General features: G+C 37.6%; 1 protein-coding gene across 2 annotated transcripts in view; it reads left to right on the top strand.

Moving 5' to 3' along the window:
* INPP4B (inositol polyphosphate-4-phosphatase type II B) overlaps positions 1 to 25,846 on the top strand; it is a 749,608-nt gene that overhangs the window by 664,267 nt on the left and 59,495 nt on the right. For both annotated transcript variants that reach the window (XM_046657053.1, XM_046657054.1), the window contains 2 exons: positions 1,339 to 1,479; positions 5,518 to 5,615. In XM_046657053.1, coding sequence (XP_046513009.1) covers positions 1,339 to 1,479; positions 5,518 to 5,615 — 239 coding nt within the window. The remainder of the gene's footprint in view (positions 1 to 1,338; positions 1,480 to 5,517; positions 5,616 to 25,846) is intronic.

The raw sequence follows: 25,846 nt of genomic DNA, 5'->3' as shown, positions 1-25,846 counted from the left end.
TCACCTTCAGAGCAACCTTTCAACATGGACCAACTCATTGATTCTTCTCCTATTCCTGAAAGACTTGAAATAAATAAACATCAGCCCTCTATTAGTCAGGCTTTTGTAAAGGGCACTGAGAGCAATTTAAAAAAGAAAAAGAAAGGACAGGCCCCGTGGCCAAGTGGTTAAAGTTTCCTGCACTCTGCTTCAGCGGCCCTGGGTTCGTAGGTTCGAATCCTGGATGCAGACCAACTCCACTCATCAGCTATACTGTGGAGGCATCCCACATACAAAGTAGAGGAAGACTGGCACAGATGTTAGCTCAGGGCTAATCTTCCTCACGAAAAATTGAAAAAGAAAAATAATGTGTCCATCCGTGTGAGGGTAGTGCTAATGTCCCTGCTTGCTGGGTTGAAGGTTATCTCCTAGTTCTCTAGTTTGAAGCTCAGATAAGAAACAAGTCTCAGAGTCAATGATCCAGAGTGCATATCAGTATTGTTATACTAGGAGAAACTAAAAATATTTTCACAGAGACCCACTAATTGTCCTTTGCTTTTTTTCCCAATACATGTGTTACCACCTCAGCACTCTGTATAGTTCTGGAAACACATGGGTTTTCCTGAATTCTGGGCAAAACTCTCTATATTGCTCTACTCAATTCGCAGTGCATCAGATGATGGCGTTTCAAATTATGTAAGCAGCTATTCTTGTTGACCACATTTTATGAATCCTAATTTAAATTTCCAACACTAAACATTAGGGGTAATTTTTAATGGAAATTTTCAATGAGATGATTTGTTAATGTTGCAAAATGATTGAGAACCCCCAAAGGTTACACCTTAAATAATGAAACCATTATATTTCCATCAAACCGTCACGAACACAGAGGTTCATCAAGAATAACAACAATCAAGCTGTGCTAAAAAATGTTATAAGTGATTTGGTTTATTAGTTTCCCATATTGAAAAATCCATCATTAAATTACTTTTCTTATTCTTGAGCCTGGTTGTGTTTTAAAAATAACTAAATCAAGAGAACAAATAACAAATAAGGCTCTCTATCTACGTGGCCCTGGTATGCAAAAATGACCTAAACATTCTTCCTTTCCTGAAGGAGCTCAGAGTAATGGAGAGAAATCAAACATGTAAACAATTCTTTATGCCAAGCAATTTAATAGTGAAGTGAATGAAATTATAATCGAATGAATTAGTAACAGAAAATAAGCAGATAGCAGCCAAAAACTTCAATCAGTGCTAAATTCCAACTGTTTTATAGTTTCTTTCCAATGAATCTAAAATAACCTAAAAGTGAATGAAATAAACAACACTGCTTCTCTTTGTCCTCTGCTTCCTTTAGTGAACATTATGTGGTGGAGGTAAAGCTTCCAGCGAGAATGTTTGAGTCTCTGCCTCTCCAGATTAAAGAAGGACAATTGCTTCATGTGTATCCGGTACTTTTTAACGTTGGAATCAATGAGCAGCAAACTCTCGCTGAGAGGTAAGCTTCAGGTATAACACTGGTACTTCAGTTTTTCTTTTTAATTGTTATGAAAATGTTGAGCAATTCCACACTTCCCTGCACAGAGAACTTAGGTTTTCCTGTTTATTAGTACCAAGTTATTTGGTACAGCAAGGAGAAATATTCATATTTAAGGATTCCTGGCTCACACCAAATTTAAGTGTCGTGAGACAATGAGGAAAATATGCAATCCAATACCAAAATATTCACATGGATTAAATTTCCTCGTGTTTCCAAACGCTTATGTGTATACCAAATTTTAGGATTTTTTATGTTCATATGTATTTCAACATTGTAAAGGCAGCTCATGTGTCAATTTCTGGACCTAAAACACAGTCTATTATTTCCTTTTGTTTTCCTTACTAAAATAGTTGCTATTGACAGTTATTAACACATTTTTTCATAGTAATTTGCTCAAACGACAAATGATTGTATGTGATCCTATGAATCACTGTCAAAAGCACTTTTTTGAACAGACAGAGGAGTTACTTTTGCCTCTTACGTGATTTACATGTAGAAATTATCGAAAACGTGGATATGAGTTGAGGTTCCTAGGACGCATTTTTGAAAAATTTTAGAGAAAAAAGTTTCCCTGTTGCTGTAAGGCCTGGTTGGAGAAGCTTCCCCATGGGGAAAACTTCTGGGGAGTTTGATAGTCTTCAGTATTTAAAATGCTCTCTTAACTATAATTCACTCTCCAAATGTCTTCTTCTTCCATAGGTGGCAGTTTTAAAGTGCCTGCCATATTCTCTGCCAGGACTTGATAGTCGATTTTAGGCCTTTACTAATGTCATTTACTGAACTAAAAATGCCACTACATTTATAGTCCTCTTGAATTTCAAAGATGGTCAAGGTGCCTGTTTTTATCTACTTTTTTCCAGATATTTCTCCTTATCCCTTTCTTATCCAAAAGATGCTTCCTGGATAATAGAAGTTTTCGTAATTCTCACTTTCCAGTTACAAAATTAGATGACAGCTTTGTATTGCATGTTTAATTTCAAAGTGTGGAAGCTATTCATCTCTTTTCTTCTAGCATGCATAAATCAGAATCTAATTTTATTCACTGTATTGTACAAAAATTAAGCACTTTAGCAAATCAATATCTAAAATCAGATTATATTCCAGTCATCTGTATATATTTGTCTCACAGCAAGTTTGATCTTTGAGGTGAATGATATTTATGAACATAAATTATACAATTTTGGAAAAAAAGAATCAGCGCTCTCAATTAATTCTCTCCTTTGTTACACTAGAGTACAGTATTTTGGGTTTTAATTAGTAAGTTAAGGCCTGTGAGTGTGGTCTTGAGAGAGATGTGACACTCTCCATTTACAGACTTTTCAAGGAACAGTTAGCACTGTGTTTTCAAGCCTTCCAGGTTAGGTTAACTTGCATCGTTCATGTCATTGTGACTATTTTAGTTGTTAGTCACTTTATTTAAAAAATGCCCCTTTCCTTCCCTTCTCTCTCATCTCTCTTGCATATTAAAAAATGCAGTTTTTCATACCTGGAAGCTATGTAAGACACATGAGACTTGAAAAGGAGACAAAATGGCAAAGTAGACAAAAACACAAGAGAAGCAAGAAACACTCTGATGTCAACCATCTATTGATTTGAGCAGATCACTTCCTTTTTGTTTTCTGGCCTCATTTTCCTGATTCTGAATTTTGAGCTTTATCAGGCAACAGCTGAGTGTTAGGTATGTTATATAATTCAGGTGTAATATTTTACGACATATTTACCCATAGCCAAAACCTACGTTATATATATCCATTCTCAAATAAGTAAGTACTAATTAGTCTGCTTGGGCTACCACAGCCAAATACCACAGACTGGGCAGCTTAAACAACAGAAATTTATTTCTCACAGTTCCAGAGCCTGTGATCGAGGTTCTAGCCAATTTGGTTTCTGGTAAAAACTCTCTTCTGCTTTCTCGCTGTGTACTCACATGACCTCTTCTTTGTGTGTGCAGAGAGAGAGAGTGAGCTCTCTGGTGTCTCTTTCTACAAGGAAACTAATCCTATTGAATCAGGGTCCCACTCTCATGACCTCATTTAACCTTAATTGCATCTTTAGTGGCTCCCTCTCCAAACATAGCCACATTGGGGGTTAGGGCTTCAGCATGATTTTTGAGGGGACATAAATATTCAGTGCATAATATTATCCCAACCAGGATGGTATTTTTAAAATATCACTTGATTATGATGTCTGCAAAAGTTAGAAGAGTATATTTCAGAGTTCAGGGAAACTCTCCTGTAGATTTTCCTGGGTGTACGTTCCTGTCTTCCAAGTTTAATTCAGTATAGATATTGAACACTGACTCTGTACCAAGCACTATTCTGCCAAGCTGAAGGACACAGGGAGCATGGGATGTAACAAGAAGAATGAATATGATCTCTGTCCTGAAAGAACTTACCATCCAGTAAAGAAGACAGGTCAACAAATAGTACATTTCAGTTTGACTCATTCAATAAGCAAAGATGTGGAAGGGACAGGAAGAGGGGAGGAATGAAGGTGATTCATAGATGGGAGACTTCATTAGGGGGGTCTCATAGAGTAGATGAGCAGCCTTCTACAAGGCTTTGAAGGATGAATAGGAATTAATCAAGCCAAGAAAGAAGGTAAGACATTTTAGTCAGAGGAGGAGTAGCATGTGAAAAGTCCCAAAGACATCGAAATACTGCTAGTAAGGGAGAAGGGTGTAACTACATTCCCACAGGGATTTTGGAAGCCTTTGTGGAGAAGTTAGATGCTAAAAAAGAGACTAGACTTTGTCCTTACAGGGAGAGGAGAAGTAGTGAAGTTTAGTGAGCTGATATATGAAATGGGCGTTAGATTAACTTCTCCAACATTTCATTTATTGCACATGCAGCGTCTGGCACATAGTTGACACTAAAGAAATATTTGTTGAATGAATAATGATCTGACCATGATGTAAAGGATAGATTGAAACAGAAGGAGGCATAGCACTTGAGTATTTGGGAGGCTTTGTATCCAGTCAATCAGGATACAATTGAATAGCTAGTATATGATGACAGTGGTAAAGAAAAAGAAGGAAAGGATACCAAAGGTGTGAAAAGATCAATGAATAGTGGGTGGGGTGGAGAAAAGAGAGGAAATACAAAAGGGTGCCTAGATTTTGAAACTGAGTTAATGGCAGAATACCAGGAACATGTTTATTTCTAAACAAAAGGAGGAGGTGGTTTCAGTTTTTGGTTATGTTTCATTTGAAGTGGAGTGGGATGATTCGCACTGAAAATTTCAACTGACATCTAGAAATACAGATCTGAATGGAGATATTTGGACGGACATACATTTGGAAGCCATTTACGTATAGCATCTTTTATAGAGAGAGAAGGGGACTTTACTTAAACCTGAGAAATGCTTAAAGAAAACGCAGGGGCAGTGATACACAGGTAGAAAGTTTTATCTTGAGAAAGAGGCAGAAAATCTCCAGTAGAGAGGCTGTTGGCCTCCATGGTGTGGACAGAAAAAAAAAAACGTAGGCAGAAGTGCACTACTCTCTGGGAGATTGGAGGACCACGTGTGCCTACAGCAGTTGATTATGTGTACAAGACTGTTTGCAACCCAGTGGCTAGTCCTGGTCTTCTGGATCTCTCCTCAAACTGTCAGGAGTGAAGAGGAAGATGGGAAGGATAAAAAGAGAGAGGGAGGGATTTTTATATTTTCAGAGATGCAGCCCTGCAAAAGTGAGGAAACTAACATTAACTGCGTATCAGTTATGCGCAGGCACAGGGGCTGGTGTTTTAGATTTGGTATTTCATTTCAAGTTCACGTTTGATGATTGTGAGGATATTTTGGTGTGTCCAAAGGGATTGGTGGAATCAGGGCCAGTGGAGACTGGAATACTTTTGAAATCACCATTGTGCACTGTTGCTTAAAAAAAGAGACTCCTTCCTTAGGAAAATATTGCCATCTATTTAAAAAGGAAGATGAAAAATGTTACATTCAAGTGCTATGTTATAACCCATAACTATTTTCATTTTCTCTTTTTAGATTTGGAGATGTCTCTTTGCAAGAAAGTATTAATCAGGAAAATTTTGAACTTCTCAAAGAATATTACACGATATTTATGGAAAAGATGCCTCCTGATTGTAAGTATGCTAGTTACGGAAAACAACAGTAATGGTTTCTTGATTATAAATCTTCAGGAGAGGTCAGACATAGAGGTCAAAGGAAGAAAGAAGCATGGGGCGAGGATGTGAGAGCAATTTTGAGATTGTCTGAGCCAAAAAGACTGATTGCGAAGGTGGCTTGGCCGACACCTGCCTCATCACCCTGATTACTCTCTTGAATGTGTCCTGCAGCTCATGCTAGGACATTAATTTCAGTGCCACTGGAAAATGCCAAAAGTTAAAATTAAGGAACTTATAATTAGAAATCTCAACTGAGTCCAATAGAAATTTTGTGTAATTTTTAGCCACTTAAAAGACTTTAATAAAGATTTAGGTTTCTAATTTATAAGGCACATCAGATATATCACACATATACAAGGAGAAAATCAGACAGAATACGAGTTACACAGGTAATATAAAGTGATATAAACTAAGGAACCAATTTAATGTACTTATTGCAATATTTATGTGAAAATGTTAAGGCATGCAAGCCTATAGAAATGTGTTTTGTTTTTTTTTGTTTGGTTGCTTGGTTTTTTGCCATTGTTCAGTCAGTTCTGCAGTTCTTTTTCCCCAAAAATTATGCACATGACATTTGAAGAGTCCAAAATCAGAGAATCAAGAATGTATTTGGAGTTCATCCATAAGTACTATAAATATGTTGAGATATTGAAATATTCACAATGATGAGAAACTAGGTTTTAATAAAGTAGAAAATATTTTAATATTTGTAACCAAAAGCTGTAGTAAAAGTCTACCTGTCATCTAATCACTGGCAGTTTGTTCACTCATCTATATTCTGATACTTAGTTTGAAATATGTTAGGTCGCAGTGTTTAGGTCTTTTCATAACACAGTGATCTTGCCTTAAAATATTTCAACAGCGTGTGCATGTCCATGTGTGTATGGTTAGAAAATTTCACCTGCAGTTTTTATATTATTCCACATAAAATATATTTTAACGCAAAATGAAAGTAAGTGTAGGGAGATTCTTTGGCAGCCAGCATACTTATGAATTTTAAATTTGTTAGCTACTTGAAAAGTTAATAATATAAGCAAAACTATTTTGCATTAGTAATTAATGAAAAAGGAGTTTGTTATAACTTGGGTGTTGGTGGATAATTTTTTTATGTTACTTATAATTTGCAAGTAATTCTCAGAACTTTTGTAAACCACTGGACTTCTCTTTATGTGGGTCCTTTCAAAGTGTGGTTCCCTGGACCAGCAGCATCAGTATCACCTGGGAACCTGTTAGCAATGCAAATTCTCAGCCGCCCTGCAGATCTATTGAAGTTGTCTTGTAATCTGTGTTTTAATAAACCTTCCAGGTAATTTCTAATCCATACTAATGTTTGAGAACCAATAATATGTCATCTTTGCTCAAAACGTGCATTATATTAAAAAGTAGGTTGTTGGCAAAATCTATGAAGGATTTCAAAACTATACATAAACAATCATGTCACCCAAAAACCAAATGTATGTAATTGTTGAAGTGTCATCTGAGTTATGAAATACAAAATAATTCCTGCATTCAAGTCATTTAAACTCTTTATAGGAATATAAGTTTAAAACTTTGAAGAACATGAGACTTTATATAATATATTGCTAATTAAATATAACTGTTTTTTAAACTTGTAGATATATTTCATCCTTAAAAACAGAAGAGACTTCTGCATCAAACGAGTTGTATTTCATTAGACTGTTGTCTTAACATACTGAATTTTTCCTGATCTTTTATTTCCTATGATATTAATATATTTTTGAGACAATACTACCATAGATTTGGCACAGAATGGAGTTGGTGTATGATTCTGGTTTTCCATAACAAAATCCAAACCTGAACTATGCAATTATACTGACATAGGTGGGGTTATTCCTCACACAGAAATACTGTAACCCAAAGCATCATTTGGGTTCACTGAATTCAAGGAAGAATGTATAAAGCTTTATTAATAGTGTGAATAGAGTTTAGGCCATTTGTTAAAGAGGAAAAAACTACCATAGTTAAGGCTCATCCCCTTAATCCCTATAAAATATTATTTTTCTTTCACAGTGAAATCAAGTGATAATCGTTATCAATGTTAAAAGGATCAGTTAGTCCTCTAAACATGTTACTTTCGCTTATTAATCCACTTTGGATGTCCTGTCCATTAATTTCACTAATGCTGATTTTTATGATTTGTGAATTAAATAGTGGAATTCTACATGTTCTTGAAGTAAAAAATTTCCCTTTCTTCCCGAAAGATTTTTTTTAACCTTAAGAGATGTCCCCTACTTTTGTGATATCAAGATTGAATGAAAAACTCTATTTCAGCCTATATATTCACTCCCAATCAAATAGCTTTCATCTTTTTTACTCTTCTCGTACTGAAATTTTTATGGCCTACAATACTTGCTCTGCTTGAAATACTCTCTAATTCTGTTAAATATGTGGTAGATTCAATTAATAGTCTCAGTTCAGCAATCGTCACACATGGAATTGTTTATATCTTGATAACTACTATCAGCTTTATTAAGCACTCACCCCTTAGGAGTTAGTAATGGGAAAGGGGGTAGAATTCATGTACCAAACAACAGTACCTCACTTCCTTTCGATGTGTTCAGCATTGTCTGGTGATTTGTAGACTAATCTATTTTAAAATCTCAAGTTCATTTGGAATAAATATTCAATCAAATTCAAATGTTATTATCCTTCAACCCCATCTTCCTTGTATCTGCAGAGGGGACACTAATGGAAGGCTTTGTAGCAGGGGGATGGCCTCCCTCTCTTTCCCTCTCTTGGAGGATTTGTGGAGATCTGGAACTGGGAAGTGCCAGTTACAGAGAAGGATGCCAAGTATGGAGATCCCAAGAATGGGCAATCCCTTTCTTCTAAATCTTTGCTGAATCTTCATCTGAAGCAAGAGATACATATCTGAAATTGGTGTCAGATAGACAGAGCTGTGGCTGACTGTGAGGTCTGTCTGCTCTGTCTGGGTACTGGATGTCGTGGATTTCTCCCTTCATATTTTCTTTGCACAGTAATGCAGCTCTCAGACAGTTGTTCTCTCTGCCCTGACTGTAAGGCACAGTAAATTTGCAGGAGCTACTTCCTCTCAGGCCCTACCTGTGATATTTACTGGCCTCTTTGATCAACTGGGGAAGCTACAGTGAGGCAGGCATGAGCGCTTCTCTCTCTTTGCTCTGCTCTTCCCACTGGGTTTGAGGATCTCAGAAACCTTTCAAGTCCCCTTTCATGCCCACTGAAAGCATTAAGACACTTAAATTTGGGGTTAGCAAAATAAAACAAAGTGCTTGTGTAAATCACCAGCATAAATTGTTCCATGCTTTAGAGTAACCATCACATCTTATACATGACTCGGAGTTCCTGATTTTGGCAGAAGGAGCAGATGAAATGCTTCTTTTTCTCCCTTTTAAGTGAGGAGTGACCATGTCAATTCATCATCTCCAATCTCTCTATTTTCTCTCTGATAATAAGGCACATCTCTTGCCCTTTTGCCAAAACAAAGGAGGAAGATTTTGTCTTATGGGCCTATTGGAATGCTACCACTTGGTGACTCCCATGTTAGCACGATAAGGGTGGGCTGTGTAGCACTGTGAACTAAAAAGGAAAAACAGTTACGGTCTTTTGTGAACTGTTATAAACTAACTCCTCAATATTTGACATCTTTCTTTTGTAATAATATTTCCTCAACCACAGCATATGAATTGCATACAAAATACTAAAAAAAAATCTTAGAATTGTACTGAGGGTAAGTCAAATATTGTTGTCATAGTTCATCCTATTTTGTTTTTTTTGACAATTGTTGCCAGAAGCCTCACGTTCAATTTAGCAGACATTGATGGAGATCATATTATGTGTAAAAGCCTGTGCCGATCACTATGGATGATGAAAGGTGAATAAAATACAGTCCCTAGTAGCTTACAATTTAATGACTCAATGTGATCGACGAATAATCTACATGAACTCTAAATCTCTTTCCAGATATGAGTTGCTATTTTGCCGTGTTGATCCTTTTTGTGAGTAGTTTAGTTTTGTGAGTAATTTAGTTCAAAAGCGTTACTTTCTACTTGGCCATTTTTGACATTCATTGTGTGGTTATGCATTGCCACAGGTTTTAATTCTGCGCTACGAAAAATAAAAGATCCTATGCATTCTTTCCATTTATAAAAATAGGGAAATAGGGGGGCTGGCCCCGTGGCCGAGTGGTTAAGTTCGCGCGCTCCGCTGCAGGCGGCCCAGTGTTTCGTTGGTTCGAATCCTGGGCGCGGACATGGCACTGCTCATCAGACCACGCTGAGGCGGCGTCCCACATGCCACAACTAGAGGGACCCACAACGAAGAATATACAACTATGTACTGGGGGCTTTGGGGAGAAAAAGGAAAAAAATAAAATCTTTAAAAAAAAAAATAGGGAAATAGGATGACAACGTAATATTTTATGGATAATTATTTTTAGAGGAATTGTTTAAATAGTCTTCTATGTATTCCACATAGAAAATGAGAAAACATGATAGGAGGAGAGTATCCATGAGTATAAGGAAACGAGGACTAAGGAGGCCATGAAAAATGGAGAAATTACTAGAGATCAATGGTCATCAAGCATCACTATAGCTAAGTGAGAAGAATATCAACCAGGGGAAGGTGAACAAGAATAACAAATGTGTTGATGAAGAAGGAAGAATAAGGATTAGCGAGAAACTGTTGGATTTGGTGGTTATGAGTCATTGACGACATTTGCCAGAGTAGTTTTAATAAAAACATGCAGTAAAACCACATCATAGGCATTTAAGGAGAGAACTCATGTTGTACAAGTAGAGAAACAGAGGGACAGCAACCCCCTTCAGCAAGCTGACAGTAATTAGAATGAGAGAAATGAAAAAAACTGGCTGAAAGCAGTAGAATTAAGTGAGAGAGTTTTTCTTTTTTATTTCTCTGTCGTTTGGTTTTCCAAGTCAGATGGAAATTTTAAAGACAGGTGGAAATTGCAGGGCAGTGGCTAGGGGCTGAGGGCCTGCTCTTGACTGTGCCAAGAGGTCCTATAGAAGGGTGCAATGATAAGGCTTCTAGAACTAGTCAGAAAGCCCATGAGGAGCCCCAAGAGAGAACAGAGGATTAGGCCTCCCATGTGATACAGAGACAGAACATTACTTGAGAGGCAAAAAGTAGTATTCTGTGGCCTGGCCCTGTGGCCGAGTGATTAAGTTTATGCGCTCTGCTTCAGTGGCCCAGGGTTTCGCCAGTTTGGATCCTGGGCACAGACATGGCACCATCCATCAGGCATTGCCGAGATGGCATCCCACATGCCACAACTAAAAGAACTGCAACTAGAATATACAACTATGTACTGGGGGGCTTTGAGGATAAGAAGAAAAAGAAAAAAGATTGGCAACAGATGTTAGCTCAGGTGCCAAAAAAAAGGAAAGAAAAAGTAGTATTCTGGCTTTCAGAATTCCAAAAGGTCACAGATAATTCTCTAGGACTGATGTTCTGAGTATAAGTGATTTTGAAAGATTTCGAAGCAGAGCTTGGGGTTGGTCTTCAGACCTCTGCTGGTCCACCACCTGTCAGGTCTCCCACGGTCTTCAGAGGAAAAAGCCTTGAAAAAGGATTTTGTTCACTTCCACTTTACAAACTTTAAAAATCAAATCAATCGGGGCCGGCCCAGTGGTGCAGCAGTTAAGTTCGCACATTCTGCTTCTCGGCGGCCCGGGGTTCACCGGTTCTGATCCCGGGTGCGGACATGGCACCGCTTGGCACGCCATGCTGTGGTAGGCATCCCACGTATAAAGTAGAGGAAGATGGGCACAGATGTTAGCTCAGGGCCAGTCATCCTCAGCAAAAAAGAGGAGGACTGGCAGTAGTTAGCTCAAGGCTAATCTTCCTCAAAAAAAAAAAAAATCAATCATGATTTTCCCTGATAGCCTATTAAATTCTCTTAACATAATAATTAAAGTATAGCTCTTTAACTATAGTTCGTAAAAGCTGTGCCTGCGTGTTGAGCGCTCTGATGTTCAATTTTACTGAGCTAATATTTAACAGGGCGCAATTTATTTAGACCAAAATGTTTTTATGCCCTTTGAACTTATATTTTTAGTTAACATTTTTCATTTTTAGTATTTTGACTTATCTTATCTCTCATTTAAAAAATAGATCAATGGAGCAAACCTGGCCGGTTAAGGATAAAATTAGAAAGAAAATTACAATAAATATTAAAACTCAAAATAGTGTGAAATATATAAAAAGTAACAGGAGTCCATTGAGACAAGAAAATCTTCCAATGAGAGGATTTCCCAAAAGTAGATGAAAAAGAAAAACTTAACTATGAATACAATGTTGGATATCAAAAATTGGATTTTGTTAGATCAGAGAAGGGATCAACTCACCCTTAATATCTAATAATTCCTCCTTTCAGAATAGTTCCATATTCAACAGCTGTTAAAAATTTAGCAAGGTTTTCAAATATAGGAAAGAACTCCTAATAAATCAAGATAGTTTTTCCTAGATCAAGTATATGATACTTTCCTGAAAGAAACTTTTTTTTTTCTAGAAGGAATGAAAATCACCGAGCTATCAAGGTATCATTCGGAATTGTACTCCATGTAAAGTGATCTTACAAATTGGTACAATTGAGACTATTGCTGAGAAACAGAAAACTAGGCACAGCATTTGTAATGTATACTGTGCTCTGAAAGAAATCAGTACTAGGTCTTGGTAAACTTCTTTCAACAATCGTGCTGTTGGACTTTCCATACTGTTCGATGCTGTAGAGCGTGGGGAAACAGTTGCTGTCACATGCTAACAGGTATTTCCTGTTACAAATGGATAAAATCACTGAAGAGCAGCATGTAAATGAGTTCTTGGATTATTGAGCATATATCTGAGAGAAGGGTTGTACCGCACTTGCTCTGTTTATCAATGAAAATTCAAGCTACTTAAATGGATATTTCTTTGAGTTAGTGATTTTTTTATGAGCTCTGATGCAGACCAGAAAATATGTGATGGAATCAATACTGACAGCATCAGCTATGTGGGCCCCATCAATGGGCAAGTGTCCATAAACAAAAAAGGGTGTATCTGAATATTAATCTACTTACTGCTTATTTACCTAAAATTGGAGTCCACGTGTGTTGACATGGGCATATGGCTCACTCCTGCCACAAGTTTAAAGGTGCTGCTTTCGCTTTCTCAGAACAAGCTATGGTGGATGTGTCTTGTCCCTGCTTTTCTGAGCTGTCTGGCCTTAGACTACGCCTATCTTGAGCCTGGCTTCCCAGACCTTGGCAGGCTCTGGAAATGACCTGAATTTATAAAATGAGGAAATGAAGTAAGGCAAATGTATCAAAGGATATTAACAAACAAATGCATTGACATGCATACATGTGCACACACACATGCACTCACACACTCACGTACTCACACTCATTGACACACCCCACAAAAGGTCTTCAAACAATCCAAGTCTTTCTGATTAGCAAAGGGACTTTCTGATAAAGGTTAAATATTTCCCAAGTTTCAAAGTAAATTTCTAAAATATTAACTTTTTCTCCACCTATGGTAATAATACTAGATTTCCTCTGAATGGTTCACATTTCTATAGAGACCCTTTCTGAATATTAGGACAGCCTCTCAACATTTTCTGAACAGAGACATCAGAGGCTACGATTTTGTTCTGTCCACTAAGGCTCAGCTGTGGGTGACAAAAAGCACTGTTAGACTCTTCCCCCTGGTCACCTTTCTCTCTTCTCCCGACATCTCTTTTCTCGCTGCTTCCTTTCTCCTATCTATAAACTTTAGGGATGAGCTCAGGCTATGCAAGAAGAGATTAACCTGCCAACAGGATCAGGTAGAGAAGGGTATCTGAATTAGACAGGATATGCTAACCTAGGGTGTACTGTGGTAAATAAAAAATAATACCAAATTCTTAGTAACTGTCTTAGTCAGGACACAGTCAGGAAAACAAGCACTCTAGGAATTGACTGCAGAGCATTCTTGATAGACATGAAGAGGAAGGGAGGCAGTAACCAGAGACTGGTGTAGCCATACTGAGCATAGCAATAGCAGGAAGCTGCTACTAACCCAGGTGCTGAAGGCACCTAGGTCAGATGTAGTGTCACCAGAGCACAAATGCTGGGGCCACCTAGCTGTATTTAGAATTTTGATGAGAGGTGTCCTGTAGAAGCTGAGACCATGGGCAGAGAAGTTGGCCAGTGGGAGTTGGAGCCATGGAGAAGACACGACTACTTACAGAGGCTCATAAGAAGCAAGGAGATCAGAAGAGAAATACAGTGGCTTCTGTCTTCCTCCTTCCCTTTAATCTCTCTCTTAATCTTCATTGCCCAAACTTAACTGTAAGTCAGAAAGCAGCAAGTAGTCTGGGAAATGAGGTTTCCTGGGATACAGAGCAGAATGGGAAAAGGGACCAAGATATGAGAGCAACTCAACAGTTGACCTGAGAGGAACTCAACAGTTGACCAACTGCACCTTTGCCTCTCAGCACCTCTCCTTACCTTTTACCCACGAGAGTAATTTCAGACAAATCCACGTCTGGATGTGGGTCAGCAATTTGTGTTTTAACAAGTCCTCCAGCTGATTCCACTGTACAGTAAGATTTGAAAACCACTAACTTAGACTTGTAAGATGTGACAGATTTAGCTGTCAAATTGTAAATTTATGCCTGTCTTACATTCATACTCTAGACATGAGCGCGAAAGTAAAATTTCCCAGAATATTAAAACTGTTGTATCTTTTATTTATTTGTTGTTTAACAAACATTTATTGACCTAAGGGAAATGTATATATAAAGCAACTCAGTTGTACTGATGATTTTGTTCAAGGCGAGATTGCCTTGATTTATTATGACAAGCTAAGTTAATGAGTCTAAGTTTCCTAATCAAAAAGAATAATCTGAATATTACAGATTTTGTGGGGCATTTTTAACAGACTTGAAGATATAAGAAGACATAAGGATTTTCTTAAATTAACGCATGACTATCCTTCCAACAGGAACTATAAATTACTATTACATAATTAATTAATTAATTAATAATTTCTGTTTTACAGACAGCTCAACTTTGGTACTATGTAGACATCCAAATATACAAATGAAAAATCCAGTTAGTCATCCAAATATTTTGCTTATTTTATTTCAAACATATGTGTATTTGGAAACATTCAGATGGCTGAGGAATTTTGCACATATTATCCATATGTTTGGCATTGCAGAAACATGCAAAAGATGAGTAAGAGGGATTGGCAGTAGAAGGGCAATAATACAAGACTACCTTAAGGTTGGAAATGTTCCAGAAATAGATAAAAGTGAGATTCGAAGATTACTAGCTGCTCCAATTTTTCTCCACTCATTTTTCTGCTAAATCCACTCCAGCCAGACGTTAGTCCACGTAACTTCACTGGAACTGGTTCTTTTTTTGTTGTTTTCATGAAAATGATCAAAGAGAGGAGAAGCAATGATCTTGGCACCCACCAATGGTAAACACCTTGCACATCACAGCTGGCTGTTTTACTGGGAGCCATGACGGTGAACCATGTAGTTTCTATTGCACTGCAGTGGATGCTCCTGGGCACAGCCCATTTGTCCACCCTTGAGGATCAAAACACTCGTTCCCACAGCCACTGAGAAGCTGGCAGATGAAAACTCTCAACTGAGTCACTCTCCAAGTATTGCCCTTGGCTGAGGAGAGCAGCCTAACTCAATGTCACAGCCCCTCCACCTCCCCAGTCAGCCTGAGTCTAATGACTGGTCCAAGAGGGAATATGAAGTCTGACTCCTTGCCTCAATTTGACACTACCCTAAGGGATCATCTGAGGCCCTTGTGTGGCTACCTTGCAGCCCAACTACTCACTCTGCCCAGTCCTAATTCCTTCACTGAAACTCTGTTGGTTAAGACTTCTACATTGTTAAAGCCAATGCTCAGTTCTCTGTCCTCGTCTTACCTGATCTAGCGATACGTTTGACATGCTTATTTTTTCTCTGCACTTTCCTTCCAGGCCACCACGCTTTTCTGTGATTGCTCCTACTTTCTGGCTGCTGCTTTTCAATCTCCATTACTGATTCCTAATTTCTTTCTGATCTCTAAAGTTGGAGTGTCCCAGGATTCAGTCCTTGGGGTGGACTCTGCTCCCTTGTTGAACACAGTTTCATTGCTTTAAATACCATCTATTAGTTATCGACCTCCATACCTACATCACCACCCCATCTCTCTTCTCTGAACTCATAGATGCCGTGCATCACCTCAAAGTTTGTTCCTGATATGCCCTTAAAAACTCGCTCAATTTTTATCAGTTTCAATTTTTATCAGTTCTAACTTTCTAACTTTTTTGTTGCTTTGGCAAAATAAAACAAAAACAAATTGGAGTCACTCTTGAATCTACTCTTTTTCTCATACCCCACTTCCAGTTCATCAGAAAATCTCATTGGCTCTATTTTCAAAATGTATGACCCCCATTCTCACCACCAGCTACCTCTCTGTGCAAAACCTTGTTATTCTTCCAGATAATGGCAGGAGCCTCCTCCCAGTCTCTTTGTTTCCTCTCTCAATCTCATTCAGTCTAATCTTATCACAGCAGCCAAAGTGATCATTAAAACTGAAAATCTAATCATGCCTCTCCTCAAACTCTTCCAGTAGCCCCTTATTTTTTTTTACACAGTAAGTTCTTACAATGACCTCTAAGGCCCCACGTAATTTGGCAAAAAATCTGCTCTTTTGTCCCCTTCTGCTACCTCTCTCTCATTTGCTTCACTCTGCCCCAAACTGACCTCTTATTGTTTCTTAGGGCTTTCTCATTGGCTGTTTCCTCTGTTTTACCCCCTATATAGATCACCCACTCACCTTCTTTAAGTCTTTCCCCAAATGTCACTTTCTCAATAAGGCCTTGCTTGACCACTCTGTTTAAAAATGCAACCTCACATGGCCCAGTCCCCTCGTCTCATTATTTTTCTCCATAACAACTATCTATCATCATCTAGTATACAGTATATCATTGACTTTGTTTGCCTGTGTCTCCTCCGCAGACTGTAAGCTCCACGAGGACAAGTCTCCTATTTGTTGACTTTTCTATCTCAACTACTAAAAATATTGTCTCGCACATAGCTTATGCCACATAAATATTTGTTGAGTGAATGAATGAATGATGGGATAAATTGGGTCATTTAGTTCAATGCGTTTTTTTCAGTCCAAAGCTATAATTTTAATACTGGAAGGAATACAATCTTTGATTTAGACTTCAGAATAAATATATTATAACAATATGTCAATCTGATCTAAAAAAAATTCTCTCTGTCCATACAATGACTAACTCTTAGCTAAAATTTCCTTTCTTTTTTTATCGTGGTAACATTGGTTTATAACGTTATATAAATTTCAGATGCACATCATTATATTTCAATTTCTGTGTAGAGTACATCATGTTCACCAGCCAGAGACTAATTACAGCCCAACACTGTACACGTGCCTGATCGCCCCTTTCATGCTCCTCCCTTCTCCTTCTCCTCTGGTAACCACCAATCCAATCTCTGTCTCTATGTGTTTGTTGTTCTTTTTTAACCTTCTATTTATGAGTGAGATCATACAGTATCTAACTTTCTCCCTCTGACTTATTTTACTTATCATCATACCCTCACGGTCCCGCCATGTTGTCACAGATGGCCAGATTTCATCGTTTTTTTTGGCAGAGTAGTATTCCATCTTATATATATACCACATCTTCTTTATCCATTAGTCCCTTGATGGGCATCTAGGTTGCTTCCAAATGTTGGCTATCATGAATAATGCTGCAGTAAAGATAGGGGTGCATGTATCTTTAGGCATTCATGTTTTCATGTTCTTTGGATAAATACCTAGCAGTGGAATAGCTGGATCATATGGTAATTCTGTTCTTAATTTTTTGAGGAATCTCCATATTGTTTTCCATAGTGGCTGCACCAGTTTGCAATCCCACCAGCGGTGTATGAGAGTTCCGCCCTCTCCACGTCCTCTCCAACACTTGTTATTTCCTGTCCTGTTAATTATAGCCATTCTGATGGGAGTGAGGTGATATCTCATTGTCATTTTGATTTGCATTTCCCTGATAGTTAGTGATATTAAACATCTTTCCATGTGCATGTTGGCCATCTGTATATTTTCTTTGGAGAAATATCTGTTCAGATCTTTTGCCCATTTTTTAATTGGGTTGTTAGTTTTTTTGTTGTTGAGCTCTTTATATATTTTGGATATTAACCCCTTAACACATATATGGTTTGCAAACATCTTCTCCCAATTGTTAGGTTGTCTTTTCATTTTCTTGATGGCTTCTTTTGCTGTGCAGAAGCTTTTTAGTTTGATGAAGTCCTGTTTGTTTATTTTTTGTATTCTTTCCCTTGCCCAGTCAGACATGGTACTTGAAAATACGCCGCTAAGACTGATATCAAAGAGTGTACTGCATATGTTTTCTTCTAGAGTTTTTATGGTTTCAGATCTTACATTCAAGTCTTTAATACATTTTGAGTTAATTTTTGTGTATGGTATAAGATAATGGTCTGCTTTTATTCTTTTGCATGTGACTGTCCAGTTTTTCCAACACCATTTATTGAAGAGACTTTAATTTCTCCGTTGTATGTTCTTGGCTGCTTTGTGGAAAATTAGCTGTCCAGAGATGTGTGGGTTTATTTCTGGGTCTCAATTCTGTTCCATTGATCTGTGTGTCTTTTGTTATGCCAGTACCATGCTATTTTGACTACAATAGCTTTTTAATATAATTTGAAATCAAGGAGTTTGATGTTTCCAGCTTTGTTCTTTTTCTCAGGATTCCTTTGGCTATTCACGGTCTTTTGTTGTTCCATATAAATTTTAGGATTCTTTGTTCTATTTCTGTGAAAAATGTCAGTGGAACTTTGATATGGATTGCATTGAATCTGTACATTGCTTTAAGAAGTATGGACATTTTAGCTATGTTAATTCTTCCAATCCAAGAGTACAGAGTATCTTTCCATTTCTTTGTGTCTTCCTCAATTTCTTTCAACAGTGTTTTATAGTTTACAGTGTACAGATCTTTCACCTCTTTGGTTTATTCTTAGGTATTTTATTCTTTTTGTTGCAATCGTAAATGAGATTATATTCTTGATTTCTTTTTCTGCTACTTCGTTGTTAGCGTATAGAAATACAGTTGATTTTTGTATGGTGATTTTGTGTCCTGCGACTTTACTGTATTCGTTTATTATTTCTGAAAGTTTTTAGATGTATTCTTTAGGGTTTTCTCTATATAAAATCATTTAATCTGCAAGTAATGACAGTTTCACGTCTTCCTTCCCTGTTTGGATTCCTTTTATTTCTTTTCCTTGCCTGACTGCTTGGCTAGGACTTCCAATGCTATGTTAAATATGAGTGGTGAAAGTGGGCATCCTTGTCTGATTTCTGTTCTTAAAGATATAACTTTCAGTTTTTCTCCATTGAGAATGATATTAGCTCTGGGTTTGTCATATATGGTCTTTATTATGTTGAGGTACTTTCCCTCTATGCCCATTTTATTCAGTGTTTTTATCGTAAATGGATGATGTATCTTGTCAAATGCTTTCTCTGCATCTATTGAGATGATCATGTGATTTTTATTCTTCATTTTATTAATGTATTGTGTCATGTTGATTGATTTGTGAATGTTGAACCATCCCTGGAATAAATCCCACTTGATCATGATATATGATCTTTCTAATGTACTGTTATATTCGATTTGCTAGTATTTTGTTGAGGATTTTTGCATCGATGTTCATCAGTGGTCTGTAATTTTCTTTTTTTGTGTTGTTCTTGTCTGGTTTTGGTATCAGGGTAATGTTGGCTTCTTAGAATAAGTTCAGAAGCTTCCCCTCCTCTTCAAATTTTTGGAAGAGTTTGAGAAGGATAGCTATTATGTCTTTGAATGTTTGGTAGAATTCCCCAGGGAAGCCATCGGTCCTGGACTTTTATTTTGGGGGAAGTTTTTGACTACCGTTTTGATCTCTTTACTGGTAATTGGTCTATTCAAATTCTCTATGCCTTCTTCATTCAATTTTGGAAGGTTGTATGATTCTGAGAATTTATCCATTTCTTCCAGAGTATCCAATTTGTTGTTGTATAGCTTTTCACAGTATTCTCTTAAAATCTTGTGTATTTCTGAGGTGTCCATTATAATTAATCCTCTTTCATTTCTGATTTTATTTATTTGAGCCATCTCTGTGGTTTTTCTTGTTGAGTCTAGCTAAAGGTTTGTCAATTTTGTTTATCTTTCAAAGAATCAGCTCTTAGTTACATTGAGTTTTTTCTATTTTTTTTAAGTTTCTCTTTCATTTATTTCTGCTCTGATTTTTATTATTTCCTTCCTTCTACTTATTTGGAGCTTTGTTCTTCTTTTTTCCAGTTCCTTTAGGTGCACTGTTTGATTGTTTATTTGAGAGTTTTCCTGTTTGTTGAGATAGGCCTGTATTGCTATAAACTTCCCCCTTGGAACCACTTTTGCTGTATCCCAGAAATTTTGGCATATTGTATTTTCATTTTGATTTGTCTCCAGGTATTTTTTGACTTTTGATTTCTTCATTGACTCAATCTTTGTTCAATCTTTGTATTTTGTTCAATCTCCACATATTTTGACTTTTCTGATTTTCTTCCTGTAGTTAATTTCTAGTTTCATACTGTTGTGTTCAGAAAAGATGCTTGGTATTATTTCAATCTTCTTAAATTTATCAAGACTTGTTTGGTGGCCTAAGATGTGATCTATCCTGTAGAATACTCCATGTGAATTCAAAAAGAATATGTAGTCTGCAGTTTTTGGATGGAATGTTCTGTATATATCTACTAAGTCCATCTTGTCTAATGTGTCATTTAAGGTCAATGTTTTCTTACTGATCTGTTTGAATGATTTATCCATTGGTGTAAGTGGAGTGTTTAAGTCCCCTACTATTATGGTGTACTGTCTATTTTTCCTTTTATGTCTGTTAATAGCTGCTTTCTAAATTTAGGTGCTCCTGTGTTTGGTGCATAGGTTGTTACAAGTGTGACATCCTCTTGTTAGATTGTTCCCTTTATCATTATGTAGTACCCTTCTTTGTCTCATTACAGTTTTTGTTTTAAAGTCTATTTTGTCTGATATAAGTACTGCTACCCCAGCTTTCTTTTCATTGAAATTTGCATGGAGTATCTTTTTCCATCCCTTCACTTTCACTTTGTGAGTGTCTTTGCGTCTGAAGTGTGTCTTTTGTATGCACCATATATATGGGTCTTGTCTTTTTATCCAATCAACAACCCGTGGCCTTTTGATTGGAACATTTATTCCATTGACATTTAAAGTAGTTATTGATAAGTATGTACTTATTGCCATTTTCTTACTTTTTTTCTTGGTGCTTTAGTAGTTCTTCTCTGTTCCTTTCTTTTTCTCTTGCTCTCTTCACATGTGGTTTGCTGGCTTTCTTTAGTATTATGCTTGGGTTCTTTTCTCTTAATTTTTTGTGTATTCATTGTAGGTGTCTGTTTTGTGATCACCATGAGGTTCATATATAATAACCTATGTATATAGCAACCTATATTAAGTTGGTGGTCTCTTTAGTTTGACCTCTTGCTAAAAGCTCTACTCTTTACTCCCCTCCCCTGACATTTTGTGTTTTTGATGTCATATCTACCTCTTTGTGTGTGTATGTGTTCATTACTGTCTTATCCTGTGAATAGATAATTTTGGTACTGTTGTCTTTTGATCTTCAGGTCATCTTCCTATGTGGCCGATCTGCTACGTTTACTGTATTTTTGCCTTTATCAGTGATTTTATTGCTTTTTAAAAATAATTTTCATATTCCTGTTTGTGGTTTTCTCTTTCCCACTTAAATAAGTCCCTTTAGTATTTCTTGTAGGGCTGGTTCCTTGTTAATAAATTCCTTTAGTTTTTGCTTGTCTTGGAAACTCTTTATCTCTCCTTCCATTCTGAAAGATAACCTTGCCAAGTTGAATATTCTTGACTGTAGGTTTTCTTCCTTTCAGCACTTTCAATATATTGTGCTACTACCTTCTAGCCTGTAAGTTTTTTGCTGAGAAGTCAGCTGATAGCCTTATGGGGTTTCCTTTGTGTGTAACTTGTTGTCTTTCTTTTATAGCATTCAGGATTCTCTCTTTATCTTTAATTCTTGAAATTTTTATTATACTGTGTCTTGGGTTGGCCTCTTTGGATTTTTCTTGTTTGGTGCTCTCTCTGTTTCCTGTATCTGACGTTGGTGTCCTTCATTAGGTAAGGACCTTTTCAGCTATTATTTCTTCAGCTTGATTCTTGGCTCCTTTGTCTCTCTCCTCTCCTTCTGGGGCACCATTAATATGGATGTTAGTGTGCTTGATGTAGTCCTAGAGGTACCTTAGACTGTCCTCATTCTTTTTTATTCCTTTTTCTTTTTTATGATCAGCTTGGGTGATTTCCTATAATCCTTCATCAAGCTGGCTGGTCTATTTCTCTCTATCATCTCCTCTGTTATTGAGTCCCTCTATTGAATTTTTCATTTCCAGTATTGTATTCTTCATTTCTGATTGGTTCCTTTTTATATTTTCCATTTCTTTGTTGAAGTTCTCACTGAATTTATCCATCCTTCTCCCAAGATCAGTGAGCATCATTATTACTTTTTGTTTGACCTCTTTGTCAGAGAGATTGTTTATTTCTGTTTCATTTAGTTCTTTTTCTCAAGTTTTGTCCCATTCCCTTACTTGGAACATATTCCTTTGTCTCCTTGTTTTGCCTCTTCATCTGTGTTTATATCTATGTATTAGGTAGGTCAGGTATGTCTCCTGATCCTAAAGAGATAGCCTTATGAAACCCAGCCATGTGCTTCCCTCTATTCACCAGTTCCAAATGTTCCAGGAGTGTCCCCTGTGTGGGCTATGTTTGTCCTTCTGTTGTGGCAGGGTTACTCTTGCTGCAGGTGCCCAGGCAGGCTAGACTGTCCTGCTGGCTGGCTGGTTGTAATGCTCAGCTGTCTGTGGCTGCGATGGACCCTTCAGTCACTTTATCAGGCATGGGGAGCCCCAGCACAGTTGGCTGCAAGGTCTAATAGCACATTCCTGTTGCAGTTTCTCTGTTAAGGGAGTAGGCTCCCAGCATGGCTGCTTGCTAGGCTCATGAACTTACAATTGTTGTAGGCCACTGGCCTGCAAAACTGCTGTCAGCTCTCAGGATTGCAGCTGAGTGGGGCTGGCCTCAGGCATGGGAGCACCCAAATGTTTCAGATTTTGGAAGGTGTGACTGATCTTCCATGTGGCTGAGAAGCAAAAGTCTGCTGCAGCTGACAAGACCCACTGCCCACAGGGACACACGCCCCAACAGCACATTCCTGCCCCATGCATGCACCCCAACTGACTGAAGTGGACCCAGTCACCCCATTGCAGAGACCCCACTCCACCAATGCCCCACACACTCCACCCACTCCTTGTGCATACCCTACCCCACAGAGGCAGACCCACTCACCCTGTTGCAGAGGTCCCACACACCCAACCTATTTGGGCCCACAGGTTTCCTGGGGGCTTGCTGTTGGGTGGGACCAGTCCCTAGTGTGGGCTGCCTGCCCTGGCTGAGCTGGACTAAATCAGTGCCCTAGTGGGTGGGGGTAGATCCCTGGGCTAACAGGCCAGGGGAAGAACTCTAATGGTATCTTTCAGCATCTGTGTCAGCACACCTGTACTAGGTCACAATAATGGCTGCCACCAGTATCTCAGTCCCTGGAGAGGTATCACCTCTCCCCAAGATGCACCCAGAGCCTATCTTCACCAAAGTCTCTTTTCACCAAAGGACCATGTACCTTTCTTTCTGGTGATTTTAGGTTGCTTTCCAAAACAGGTGAATTTGTGTGTGGGCCCTTTAAGAGCAGGTTTTTTCCCTTATGTCCGATAGCTTTTCTAGGGGTATTCCCCATTGTAGTTAATAGCAGCACAACTAGGTATTATGATGCTCATCTTGTCTCACTTGTGCTGAATCCAAAAGATGCTCATAGCAGTAAAAGGTCCCCTGTTCCTTCAGGGAAGGCTGCGTACCTTAGGATTAGTCCTGGCTGTCCATGAAGCACCGCAGCTCAAGAAGGTGGCTCTTTTCTCACCAGAAAGGAATTTCTGCCTCTTTCACCTTGATCAGGACTGTCCCTTGTTGTAGGGGTTCTTTTCATCCAGTTTTCAATTCTCTCTCAGAGTTAATTGTTCCAAGAGTAGTTTGTAAATTTTCTGTGTCTGTGGGAGGAGGTGAGTTCAGACTCTGCCAACACCACCATCTTGACTGAATTCTCTAGTTCAATGTTTTAAAGAATTAGAATCAATAGGAAGCTATTGGCTCTTGAAAACAATATAATCTATTCCAAGGAACACTTTCTGCTACTGATTGTTGGGCAATAAAAGGATTCTACAGCAAAATTATTTTGGAATTCATGCTATCACATTGAAAGTTTTAAGAATGTCTATAGCATAGTCAGCAAACTTTTTATGTAAAGAACCAGAAAGTAAATAATTCAGGCTTTGAAGGCCATATGATCTCTGTTACAACTGCTAGATTCTGCTAGACTCTGCCATTGTAGTGCAAAATAAGCCATAGACAATATGTAAATTAATGAACATTGCTGAGTTCTAAAAAAGCCGTATTTACAAAAACACAGAATTGGCTGGGTTTAGCCTGCAAGCCATAGTTTGCTGATAACCTTAATCTATAGTATCTAAACCTATTTAACTTTCTTTAAAATAGAATTTTCATTGCCTTAAGTGGCCACACACAAAAATATAAAATAGTCATTAGCATCTTGCTAATAAGTACTCCTCAGGACATTGTTTAAGAAATACTGATCTGATCCTACTCTATCATTTGCTATGGGAGGCTTGGGATTCAAGATAGATTTTGTTAACTTCACACACCCAGCTTATGACAGAACAAGGACTAAATTCCCTATTTTCTGACTCCCAGTTAAGTGTTCTTCTCACTTATACTACTGCTCTTCCATTTCTGTTATAGAGTTTCTGATCTTCCAAATGTAGAATTATAAATTTAAAAATATTTGAGTATTTCCAGCAGCATGCCTTTATTTACTGCTTACAATTTCTACATACTTATAATTACAAATTTATCTGCAACTCATTGCAGAAGAAACTCTGATTGACTTACCTCTCAAAGTTCTTAATGTTTTCTAACATTGACAAAAATTAAGAGAATTTTTCTTTTTGTCTACTATGTCTCTTGAAGCACTCCTGTGTCTTTTTGAAAGGGAAAGTGATGCAAAACAATATTTAATTTTAATTTTGTATGTCCAGGTAAAACCACAGACGTAGACTTTTGGTATCCATTAGCTTGTGGATCAGATTAAGCCAACAAATGAAAGAACACTGCAAGTAATAAAGATAGACACACACACAAACACACGTACAAATGGCCACCTCTCTGTTCAACTCAGCCTTGATCTCTGCATCTTCTATGTTACTTCATGGTCCTCACAAATTAGATACATCAATTTTTTTTGGTTAGCCCAATTCTTCTCTAATTTGTGTAAAGACTCAGATTTCTAGCCTTTTAGCCATCCTTACATTTTTCTACGTTCTTTCCTTCTCACTCGGCCTCTCCTCTATTTAGACTAAGTCTTGCATTCCAGATTACACCACTCATCAAAGATTGGCTGGACTCCCAGGAAAACAGTCTAGTAAGTCTGCACAAAATGGCATGAAATCAAAAGATTATGAATTCAATTGAAAGCTCACTTAGGTGAGTCACTTGATGTTTTGAATGCCTCCATTTCATTATCAGCTAAAGGAGAATTAATATGATTATACCTGTACTTCAAAGTACATTCTACCATTATCTCACCAGAGAAAGGAAATTAATATTTCCTGTGTCAATTTCTGTGATGAGAAGATGTCATACTGCCTTATGAATGTTAGAGAGATGGATAAGATAATGATTGTATGCACTTTGAGTTTCTCAAGAGAGTTATATTTCTCCTGTTTACAAATAAGTCAACTTATTGGTCCAGTTAAATTTTCTTGTAAAAATCTTCCTATAGTTTGAGCCAACCTGCCTCTCTTCTCCATTCAGTAGCCTCTTTCCTTCTCTTTCTTCTTGTAATATCTATATTAACCTTAATGATTTTTTTCATATAGTCACTGCTTCTCTGGTAATCTTTCAGAAAAGCATATTTTCCTTTTTGGTATACCCTGAAAGAAATGAGCCCCTGAGATCATCACCATTAGGATAAG

Source organism: Equus quagga, chromosome 3 (genome assembly GCF_021613505.1).
Source record: "Equus quagga isolate Etosha38 chromosome 3, UCLA_HA_Equagga_1.0, whole genome shotgun sequence".
Lineage (NCBI taxonomy): Eukaryota > Metazoa > Chordata > Mammalia > Perissodactyla > Equidae > Equus > Equus quagga.
Note: the sequence above shows the minus strand (reverse complement) of the source record. Positions and strands in the feature narration are given on the sequence as shown.